The 12,512-nt window shown below is 45.4% G+C and overlaps 1 protein-coding gene across 1 annotated transcript in view; it reads left to right on the top strand.

Moving 5' to 3' along the window:
- PRELP (proline and arginine rich end leucine rich repeat protein) overlaps positions 1-2,409 on the top strand; it is a 252,431-nt gene extending 250,022 nt beyond the window's left edge. Inside the window, exon 3 of the mRNA XM_075335802.1 lies at positions 749-2,409. Within this exon, the coding sequence (XP_075191917.1) occupies positions 749-924 (176 nt within the window). The 3' untranslated portion in view covers positions 925-2,409. The remainder of the gene's footprint in view (positions 1-748) is intronic.
- The last annotated feature ends 10,103 nt before the right edge of the window (positions 2,410-12,512 follow it).

Raw genomic sequence — 12,512 nt, 5'->3', positions numbered from 1 at the left:
GGGTGCAAAGAATCAGCACCTACCTTCCCCGGGTCACAGCAGCAGTGTCCGTGCAGCCAGCGCAGCTCCACAGCCGTTCTCAGTGAACACAGGAAGCTGAGCTGAGCGCCGCGCTCTGCGCATGAGCATACCCTGTATTGTGAAGGAGTAGGAATGCGGGGGATCAGCGCTGGAAAAAAGGTAAAAATAGCGGGGGATCACCGGGAGACACCGGGAGGGTATGGGGGGGGACTTAGCTGGACCCGTGGAGTAGTTTTCTGTCGCATATGTGACAGAAATCAGAGGAAGACGGTGAATGCGGGTGGTACGTTAGTAAGCGTCCTGTCACCTTGGATGAATCGGGAGGGGGCAGAAATGCAGTGAGGCACCTTCTACAGGCTGTGCCCATACTATTTCTGCCTTTTCCCATCCATTTCAGCCTTTTCCTCAGTCACCACAGGTCACCCACGGGTCCAACATAAAATTATTCGAGTTTCCCATAGACTTGCATTGGGTGTCGGATATTCGTGAATACTTGAATAGCTGCGGAGTATTTGGCGGATAGCCGTCGAAACGAATAATAGGGTATTCGATCATCCCTAATAATAATTTTATTGGGAAAGAAAAATCTGCTTAAAAATATGGTGAGGAGAAAAACAGCAGATTTCTGAAAGCGAGCACATTCATAGCTTCTGCATTATGTGTGTTTGTTCTAACAGTGAGTGAAATGTAGATATATAAACATGTACTTTTCTCTGTCTCTTTTCAGAAATTAATGGCACGGAGCTTTGCCCGCTACCTTTTGCTACAGTTGAATTCCTGTCATTAGATTATTCCTTCATCCCACATCTTCGATACCTGAGACTGGATGGAAACCAGCTGAAGCCCCCAATACCGCTCGATGTTATTATGTGCTTCCGGCTTTTACAATCTGTGGTCATCTAAGTGGCAGACACCATAACAAGATTGTACACTATTAATAAACTGTAGTCTCATGTGTTAGCACTCCAATGCATCATAGTATTGCTACACATTTTCATCTACCATATCCATTTAGCACAGTCATGTTTTCTCCTGCTTTGTTATCACCACCATGATAAACAGTCTAACAAACCATGTGTCACATTATTGAATACTTTGTGATATAAACAATGTCAAAACACGATCTGCCAGCCATTGTATTGTGGATGAAACTGCAGTCTTTATAGTGGGAAGTTGGAAGGATAGACAATAAAGTATTATTGCAGGGTATGGCTGGGTTCACATCTGTTTTGGAGCTTCAATTAAAAGGCTCCATAATAAATTCCCTATTTTTTACCAGAATAAATGGAGCAGTTAGTTTTCCAGTAAGACTCCAGAGATGATGCCTGACATCCTATTGTAAATTAATGACATCCACCTAGCGCCAAAGCTGTCCGTCCTATGATACTTGAGAACCCAGTGTAGTTTTGGAGGGAACTGACTTCTTTCAGACTTCACCAGGCAAGAAACAGATTAAATATCACTCCAGAATGTGGATTTTGTTCACTTTTTTTTTTATTTCAGATCCACATTTTAAGACTTTGTATGGCTGTTTTATATTTTGCAATATTTAGGTCAATAAAAATGCTATAATGCATAGTGATAATAGATGTGCCAATAGCTCATTTTTATAGAAAATGTAGTGGACAGGAGCTGAACAATATATGGGCCACCAGCTCATCAGAATTCACAATGCCCTCTACTTTGGAGTTGAAGGTGGGCAACTTCACCTCTCGGGCATCTGGCGGATCCATAGGTTGCACCAATGGATTGTCCGCCCTTGGTTGTGATGTATGTCATGTGACAAATCCCTCCCTGGCATAAATTCCATTTCTCTGTTCATAATCGAGAACTGAAAGATATAATTTCCAGTACTAACTTGAACCATCTTTTAGGACAAAAAAAAACAACTTTTTGCCTTCAAACACAGCAACATCTGCTCACTGAATAATTACAGTCTTTAAATTGCAAATGTTAAGACTGAAAGGGGACTCTCCCCATATTAAAAAATAAACTTTGTAATATACTTACATTTAAATATTGCTCTGCTGTCCACTGCCAAATGATACTGCTTCAATGTATTGCTTCACAAATTATGACTTGTCATCCACGATGATATAATGTTCTACAGTCAAGGCATGGTGTTCCATCTATATGCTAAAGATCGGAAAGCAAAGACAGCAAGACCACTGCTTCATCAAAATATACTTTACCCCGCACAGCATTATGCATGGTGGAGGGCGATAGCTATAGCCATTTGCTTCATGACTAAAGTCTTTTTTATATAAAGAAGAGGGATTAATGGCTGAACTCTAGGGACACATAGAAGTGTTTGTTGCTCATGTTATGATTGTAATATGAGAATAGATAAAAATAAACACAAGGATATCAATAAAAGAATTCCTAGGATTTGTGGTACAATTTCTTCATTTAGCTTTTCCTAAACAATTCCTTACAGCACTTATAGTAGACCCTGATAGCCTGCCATGTCTATATCATATTTGTTAAAATGTTGAAGTTCTAAACTAAAAAATAATGATGGACTGGCCAATTAAACAATTATTTTTCCACTACACTGATACTGATTAGCTATCTTTATCTTTAGGACAGGTTATCAATATCAGATCTGTTGTGTCCGATAACTTGTACCCTCCATCCCGCCGATCAGCTGTTAGCTCAATGAAGCTGATCTGAATGTTTCTGATGTGAATGGAGCTGGACCTGCAGTATCCAAAAGTGACACCTTAACAGTTTGATGCACTTGCGATGTTTGGCTCTGTACACTGTGGTTAATCTGGCTTGAGCTGCAAGCAACAGATCAGTGGGTTTGCTGATTGTCAAACCCCCACCAATATGAGAGTGATGAGATATTCCAAAGAACAGGTGTTCAGCATTCGTGTACTGAAAAACCCATTTACTGGCCTAACAAAGTAGTGTCCAACCATGCAGAACTGCTCTAGTTCATGTTTGGCACATACCACAGCTTCAGGCTCGGGTGGAAGCATAAGTGTCATGCCTGGCTAGCCGAGCGGGGAAGATGTGGATCCACTGGACCAAGATATTATTCACTGACCCAGAGGAGTTGACCTGAGCAACTACTGAGACTTCACTATAGCAACAAGTGGTGGGAATAGACAGCCGCTGGTAGGTAGCGTCGGAGAACCTTGGTGGATAGGTAGCTAGTGCCACAGGATGGCAATCAGGTACAGGTTATGATGACGTTGTGGATGGTGCAGACAGGAACAGGCAAGTGCAGGCTGGTTCAGGTAGGCAGAGGCAGCAGAATGGATATTTGCATAGATGGGCTAGCACTGGATGGGCACACGCAGACTTAGCAGCTGTACTAGATGGAAGCAGAGAAACAGACACTGGTGAAGATAGGGTATGCAAACAACAGTAAGAGGACCTGACAACTAGCTAGAGCAAAACAGACTAACTTGGACACCTTGTACGGGCACCTCACACTGGGGAAGGATGCCTTAAATACACTGTGGCTGAGAGGCACTTCCAGATTAGGTGGCACTGGCTCTTTAAGAAAATGGAGAGTCGCACCATTGCACCCTAAGCGCACAACCGAGAGCCCTGCTGCACGTACACGGGTCTCGGGAACTGGAGGACAGGAACGAAGCAGTGAAGGGTGGAGAAACAGGTGAGCCTCAGGGACCAGAGGACAGAACAGGAGCTGCGGGGAAGGAGGAAATGACAGTGTTAGAGCGTCTGAACCCCTGACACCCGGAGTGAGGGCATGCCGATGGTGTAATAATCAGAGAGTATACAGATGTTATAAACAAGGGCTTGCAGATGCTTTTTTTCTGTGAGTTAACACATTTACCTTCCAATTATATCACAAGATCTGAGTGTTTCCAGTGTTCTGAGCTCATCACAAATCAAGTCAGTGACTTAAGAGCTTCAGAAGCCACTGACCTTATATGTAATTTATTTGATTGATGGTAAAGTCAGAGGGCTGGAGACACAGCAAAATTCTTGCTATTGTGAAAAAACAGGCAGGGAAATCTGTTACCTAATAGAAAGCCCCTACTATATTGTCCAATACTCTCTTTTGCTTCCTCTCATGACCAGGAGCTGTGGTATGTGCTTATCATGAACTGGAGCAGCTTTGCATGGTGAGACGCAGCATATAACAAGTACACTTAAAATATAACATTTACTTTGTACTTTGTTCGACAGACAACAACTCTAAGGGGTACTTTGCACGCTGCGACATCGCAGGCCGATGCTGCGATGCCGAGCGCGATAGTACCCGCCCCCGTCGCAGCAGCGATTTCCTTGTGATAGCTGCCGTAGCGAACATTATCGCTACAGCAGCTTCACATGGACTCACCTGTCCTGCGACCGTCGCTCTGGCCGGCGACCCGCCTCCTTGTTAAGGGGCGGGTCGTGTGGCGTCATAGCGACGTCACACGCCAGGCGGCCAATCGGAGCAGAGGGGCGGAGATGAGTGGGATGTAAACATCCCGCCCATCTCCTTCCTTCCGCATATCCTACGGAAGCCGCAGTGACGCCGGTAGGAGATGTTCCTCGCTCCTGCGGCTTCACACACAGCGGTGTGTGCTGCCGCAGGAGCGAGGAACAACATCGGACTGTCGCGTCAGCGTAATCATGGATTACGCCGACGCTGCACCAATGATACGATTACGACGCTTTTGCGCTCGTTAATCGTATCATCGAGCCTTTACACACTACGATGTCACATGCGATGCCGGAAGTGCGTCATTTTCAATTTGACCCCACCGACATCGCACCTGCGATGTCGTAGTGTGCAAAGCCCGCCTTAGTATTAAGGCCCATTTACACACAACGATATCGCTAACAAGATATCGTCGGGGTCACGGTGTTGGTGACACACATCTGGCCTCGTTAGCGATGTCGTTGTGTGTGACACCTTTTTGCGATCAGTAACGATCGTAAAAAGGTGTCAAATCGTTCGTCGTGTACACGTCGTTCATTTTTAAAAAATCGTTCCTCGTTTGGAACACAGGTTGTTTGTCGTTCCTGCGGCAGCACACATCGCTATGTGTGACACCGCAGGAATGAGGAACAACATCGTACCTGCGGCCGCCGGCAATGATGAATGAAGGAGGTGGGCGGGATGTTCCGGCCGCTCATCTCCGCCCCTCCGCTTCTATTGGGCGTCCGCTTATTGACGCCGCTGTGACGGCGAACGAACCGCCCCCTTAAAGGAGAGATTGTTCGGCGGCCACAGCGACGTCGGTGAACAGGTAATTGCGTGTGACGCTGCCATAGCGATATTGTTCGCTACGGCAGCGATCACCCCGTGACGCGCCACCGACGTGGGCGGGTGCTATAGCTCGCGACATCGCTAGCGATGTCGCAGCGTGTAAAGCCCGCTTTAATCACAAATGTTATGCAATCTGATTTCTTTTTTTGTTTTTTTTTCAAAATTGGAACCAAAAATATTAACGTCTATACAGTAAAAGCAGTAGACCATATAGAACAGTACTGAATAGACCGGTTTTAGGAATTTTTCTGCAAAAACATGAAAGTTGTACAGAAGTATTTGAGTCGCCCAGGGAAGGGGGTACTCGGTCCCGGGCAGTAACAAATGGGAATGTCACTCTGGTGGCCTTTCCCCGGTCCCGTGCCCTGGGGACTCTTAATGAAATGGCAGGGGCTATTTACAAGGGATAATGAAATTAATGTTCGTGACGCCACCTGCGGTAGTGCGGCAAGGGAATAGGTGCCACCGCTGCTGCTTGTGAGGGACTGGGGCTGATGGAATCAGCAGCAAGTGTGTTAACCCTCTCCGCAGGTAGGGTAAACCCCAGTGTCCTCTTGGTGCTGGATGAGGTGGATAGTGCAGAAACAGACTATGAGACCTCTTGGTGTTGGATGAGGTACACAATGCATGTAACAGGGACACATACTGCTGGTTACTGTGGTGCTGAATGAGGTGCAGGATGAAAGGAATCCAAACAGGCAAAGTCCGAGTGAAACAGGGAGTCTTTACTGCTGATTTTTACTCATAGGTTACACTCCCCTGGTGCCGGGAACAGATTCCTTGTTCCCTTTGTCCCGCCTCTGTCTGTGTAGCCTGGCTATGGCCCCTCCGTGCATTTCTCTTGCACAGTTCTGTCAGAGTCCCCTGCAAACCCTGCAGCCAGCTTCTTCTCCCCTGGGCATCATGGAATGATCCTCAGGCCTCACACCCAGACCTGACACCAAGCCGGGCGTCCTCCTCCTTCCTTCTCCTCTCTCTGTCTGGACTTGTCTGATTTTCTCCTCCACTTCACTCACCAACCCCTCCCCTTCCCTCTAGGGACCTAGCTACAGGAGGGTTGGATTTACACCTCCCAGGCAACCTTCACTTCCTGGACAGGCTTTACACCATAGGATGGCCAACCCTCTTGTGATTCAGGGTTGTATGGGTGTTTTAGGCGTGTGTGGGTTTAGCCAAAGCTAGGACTCTAGGAACCAGGTTGCAGATTTTAGTAGCATGACTGCAGGGGCGCTACATATTGAGAAGCAGAAAAGAACTGCTTTGGACAATCCTTTTTTATTTTAAGTGCATGCAGCGCTATTATTGAAAATCTTGATGCAGTTCCAATTGGCAAACCATGTAATGTCCAGGTAAGCTGTGTCTTTCAGAGTAAGAGAATACACAATGACTGCACAGCATAGGGCATCTGTGGCTGATTCTATGAAAGGGAAAATGGGACTAAGAGCTTTTGAAGTACCACATACAATATATTCAGTCTCCTAAAGTTACTGCTTCTGAGGTTTTTCTATCTATGGCCCCTACATATATAACTAGAAGTCAGAGGGGCTAACATACCAAAAGGCACCAAGCATCACTGCGCTGTTTAATAGAAAGGATAGAAACGCTAGTTAATGATGATGCTCGGTCTGCTCTTATCAGACTCACTCAGCACTCCCTACCCTTCACTTACACCACTGCCTACATGACAGTCTTTAATTAGGTGTACTCAAAGTCCTCATTTTCTATCTGACTTCAGCATCTAAACTGTACTTATAGCTCCCATACTGGTATATTAACATACAATACATCTCAATTATCACTGGGAACGTTTGCACTTGTGTATATCTCACATATAGTTAGAAATAAATTATTCTAATTACTAATTAGCATGATTTACTGAAGGTGGTATAAAGGTTAATTTACATCGAAAGATTATAGTGCACAATCTTTCTTAAAAACACTCATTTCACAATAATCTTTCAGTGTAAACAGGCTGCTGATCACCGGATTAAATTCAGGTCAACTAGCCTGCCAACTCTACAATTGTGTGTAATCACAAACTGCAAAAGAATACAAATAAGCTTTCCTCCAAAAAGAACAGAAATGTCTTTCCATGTCACCTATAAGTACAGTCCCTGACAGAAGTTCTATCGCTTATCCATGTTATGTAAATAAAAGCTTATAACTAGAGTTGAGCGCGGTTTGTGGTTCGTGGTTCTCCAGTTCGCGGTTCGAGTGATTTTGGGGGGGTGTTCTAGATCGAACTAGAACTCGAGCTTTTTGCTAAAAGTCCGTTAGCTCAAGTTACATTTGAGAACGGTTCTATCAGCAAAAAGCCTAGCTAATTACTAGCTGGCTTTTCACTGTAATAGTGTAAGTCACTCTGTGACTCACACTATTATGAAATTTCAGTGTATAGTGTGCGGGGGCTGCGCGTTCAGATCACTGCTGCTGGGATAATGGCGATCGCCATTTTTTTTTTCTTCCTTCCCTAAGCGCGCGTGTAGTGGGGCGGGCCAGCATGTCAGCCAATCCCAGACATACACACAGCTAAGTGGACTTTTTGCCAGAGAAGCAAGGGCATGTGTCATAGGCTGTCCATGTCGCATGTCCTTGCATTATAAAAACGGACAATTTGTTCCAGCATTATCTGCCTTCTGCGTCTGGGTGTCAGTCACCTCTCACGCAGCTCCTGTCGCCGGTCCTGCTGTGTACGCTATACACACAGTGTTCTACAGATTAGGGGCAGAATTTTATTTCAGCCCTTTTAAGGGCTAATTACAGCTGGCTCAGAGCCATAGGTGACAGTCAGGTCAGTGTAAACGCTTTTTACAGCTACAGATAACAGTGTCTGTGTAGCTAAGCTCAGGGAATTCCTTGCTGCATTTCACCATTAGGAGGGATAGAAAGTGAGGCTTCCTTTCCTCTACACTGACCCACAACCCGGCCACTGTACCCTCCTGCCCTTTTTAGCAAAGCCATTTTAATTGCAGAGTGCTGCCAGTTAGTGCCATCCAAAGAGTGGCTGCTGTTCTCCATTATTGTGGAACTCCATTATTGTAGTCCCACCACCTCTGCATTCTCCCCTCCTACACATTTTTGCAAAGCCATTTTAATTTAAAAGAGTGCTGCCAGTTAGTGGCATCCAAAAAGTGGCTGTTGGACTCCATTACTGTTCCACTTGTGCCAAGCAAGTCACATCACCTCTGCATTCTCCCCTCCTGCACATTTTTGCAAAGCCATTTTAATTTGAAATAGTGCTGCCAGTTAGTGGCATCCTAAAAGTGGCTGTGGGACTCCATTAGTGTCCCACTGGTGCCAAGCAATTTCCAGCACCTCTGCATTGCACCCTCCTGCTCATTTTTACTAAGCCATTATAATAGCAAATACTAAGGAAACTTAGTGGCATCCTAAAAGTGGCTGTGGGACTCCATTAGTGTCCCACTGGTGCCAAACAATTTCCAGCACCTCTGCATTACACCCTCCTGCTCATTTTTAATAAGCTATAATAATAGCAAAAAATGGTGAAACTTAGTGGTATCCAAAAAGTGGATGTTGTACTCCATTTGTGCCCCACTGGTGCAAAGCAATTTCCAGCACCTCTGCATTACACCCTCCTGCTCATTTTGCTATGCAAGTTTTATAGAAAACTCATAGAATTCCTTGCTGCATTTCATCATTAGAAAGGAAAGAAAGTGAGGCTTCCTTTACTGTCCTGGTACACACAGAACGCGGCCACTGTACCCACCTGCCCACTTTTGCCATGCTATTTAACTTGCCCAAAGAGCTGATTCTTTTTCTTCCATCCTAAAATTGTTTGGAATACTAAGTTAGTGTTTCTTTGCTGTCAAGCAAGGTGCAACACATGGGCATTCTACACTCCTTTCCATTTGTGGAACGCAATTATTACCTGCAGGTAGTCCAGCAAATCTTTGACGAAGGTGCAGGCACGGATATAATGTTTCCTTCATCCAATGGAGGTTCTCTCGATGTCTGACAGCTCAACAATACCATCTGTTTTTACTTCCAAAGCAAGTGACGACCTGCCAATCACACTCCCGCTTACGGGTAACGGGGTGGAAGTTCAGTGTGAAAAATCATGTGTGACTGCTGTTCCCACAGTCACAGAGGATGAAGAGCACGCAGATGCACTTGATGGGGCAGGCGGTGGTTGTGCCCGCTAGCCCGCATTGTAGCACAGTGAAATTCCCATTGCGACTTATGCTTCATTTTAAGTCTTGTATTTGGTGGGCTCCCCAGTATGCAGCAATACCACGCAACAGGAAAAGCACTCTAGGCAGTAGGGTTGATAAACGATTGTTTAACTTTCCCAAAACAAACAATAAGAACCATGCATAAAATTGAAATAATAGAACAATCTATTCAGTTGCCTACTACCTGCTAATCCCTCTGCGTAGCACACGTAATTGTGCGTTTGTATGTGTGTGTGTGCGAACACGACTTACCAGTGGCGCATCACAAGAGCTTCCCAGTTATCTACCTAAACATAGACAAAACATATTACCCCCCCTGAATACCCTTGTTAGCTGAAGCCTCACAGATAAGGCAGATGATAACAGTGTGAATGAAAACCACACAGCTCTGCAACACAGTCATGGAAATCTTGAAAAGCAACAGTCAATGCAAACATGTGTCGCTGTCCCTCTATGATTTAAACTGTACGTGACAATTTGACAGTGCAGAGGCAGCAAGTCTCATTGTCTATATAGTCTTCCTACCCAGAACAGATATGTGTTTTGATAATAAAACAAAGTGTTGCGTGCACACATTACTGTCTGGGCACAGCCTACCGTACCCGGGTACTGTGATGTCCATTTGCCATAAATACAGACTTTACGCTCCTATCATGGTAAACAGTATTTTAGCAGCATCGGAAGAATGTTGGTCTGTGGCACAGGATGCTCCTCACTGGCGTTACGGTACTCCTCACCAAACTCCAACACGACTCCCCTCACAATTGAACGAAGTGTTTCCGCGGTTGCTCCTTGCTGTAACACACACCTTTATCTTGTCATTATGTTCATAGACAGCATCTCCAAGTCCACACCCGAAGATCATTTTGCTATTGCTATAGTGACCAAACAGACAAAAGCAGCTCCAAAAAAACAGCAGCCCCTTGTGTGTAGTCTGCAACAATACATGCAATGAACGGCAATAAAACATGTTACATTGACAGTGGCTAAAGCTGAGCAATACATCCTCACGCTGTCAATTCATATCCATGTGACACTTCATGGTGTCAGTACTTAAAGTTGAGATTTTTTGCCTTCTACTTAGAGATTGTTATAGATTACATGATTTGGGTGATCCTTTGCTATGTCCAAAAAATTCCCAGGCTAGGGCAAGCCCATGTGAACTGCATAGCCAACATGACTTATGCTCATAGGCAGAGTTGTGGCCGAGTATTCAGTTGTTGACATGCTTCCAGTACTTTGTCTCTGTCCAGGAAGACACAACGTAAACTCGTCGTCAGTAGCATCCTCCTCCACCTCCTTTACTGACGTAATCAATTGGCTCACTTTGGTTTGACAGTAAGTGGTGTTTCCAACCTCATCATCACCCTGTGTGTTTTCATTCCCCTCGTCCTGAGTCCTCCATGACAACCTCTTCCTGCCCTGACAGAATAGCAAAGTTGACATTACAATCAGGTATCTGAGTCTCCTCATCATGTTACCCATTGTCTCCACCAGGATGATGTATGGTTTGGAAATGAGGGTGTCACGCTGTACTCTAAGATGTACAATAGCAGTACAGCGCAGTAATGTGGGACTGAAAGGATTCCAGAAACTATCTGAGAAGGTAGTTAGCTGGTAAACCACTAGGGGGCGTAAAAGTGGAGGAAACATATGAGCAGGGAATTCCATAGCAGAGGTAATAAAAGTCAAGCCCACCAGATGGCAGTAGAATTGTCAGAAAGCCGTGTCACAACATGAGGTCTTGTAAGTACACAAGGGCAAAGTCTAAACGTAGTCAGAGGGAAGCAAATAGTCAGTAGCCGGGAAATCAGAGCCTATAAGCGAGGGGGACTGGGAAGACAAGACAGAATTAAGGTACACAGACAAGGAACGAACAGTGAGACAGCCTAAGAGACACTAATGGAAACAGACAACAGAGGAGGTTAACAGGTCAGATGAACACGGAGGTCAGGAGGGGGCAGGGCAGACAACAGGTCACTCAAGAGCAGAACACAGCAGAGCCAGAAATATCACTGGCAAAGTCCAAGAGAAACAGTGCCACAATAAAGCAGCCTGACCTCCAGAACGAGGCAGGAAGGATTAACCCCTAACTAGTGATGAGCGAGTACTAAAAAGCTCGGGTGCTCGAAGCTCGGGCCGAGCCTCCCAAGATACTCGTGTACTCGGGCCGAGCAACGAGCCCAATGTTATCCTATGGGAGACCCGAGTATTTTTGTGAAATGACCCCCCGGCAGCATGTAGAAACCCTAAAAATGTCACAAAAGTCTCAGAAGAGTGCTCAAATGACATGGCAACAGCATGGGGAAGACCCCTTGAAGCATTTATCACTCAAAAGTCACAGCTGTGAACAATTTTGTCCGCGTTTCACGCCATTTTTACGGACTCACCAGAAAACCTTCCAAAATGACCCCAAAATGATTTTTCATGGCAGAAATGTTAAGGGCACATACCCAATAGTGAGATAGAGCTGGTGTATGTTACTTTTTGAGATTAATACATGAAAGATTTTACGTGAAAACATTGTGTGGCACTCCGATGTCCCTGAGAAGAGACGTACATGAAGGCCTCTTGAGTCTAATGTGCCCATTTTGAGGAAGAGAGTCTTTGTAGTATTTTCCTTTGCCAGGGCAGTCCAAAATTGTGAGGTTCACCAATGCCCCTGCATACAGACGTGCATGAGGGCCTGTAAACCTGAAGTGCCCATTGTAAGGAAGTGGGTCTATTGTAGTATAGCCCTTAGGCAGGGCAGCCAAAAATTGGGAGGCTCCACATTGTCCCTGAATAGAGACGTGCATGATGGCCTGTAAACCTGAAGTGCCCATTGTAAGGAAGTGGGTCTATTTTAGTATAGCCCTTTGCCAGGGCAGCCAAAAATTGGGAGGCTCCACGTTGTCCCTGGATAGAGATGTGCATGATGGCCTGTAAACCTGAAGTGCCCATTGTAAGGAAGTGGGTCTATTTTAGTATAGCCCTTTGCCAGGGCAGCCAAAAATTGGGAGGCTCCACGTTGTCCCTGGATAGAGACGTGCATGATGGCCTGTAAACCTGAAGTGCCC

Source organism: Anomaloglossus baeobatrachus, chromosome 2, assembly GCF_048569485.1.
Source record: "Anomaloglossus baeobatrachus isolate aAnoBae1 chromosome 2, aAnoBae1.hap1, whole genome shotgun sequence".
Lineage (NCBI taxonomy): Eukaryota > Metazoa > Chordata > Amphibia > Anura > Aromobatidae > Anomaloglossus > Anomaloglossus baeobatrachus.
The sequence above is the reverse complement of the archived record's forward strand: the minus strand, read 5'-3'. Positions and strand labels throughout refer to the sequence as shown.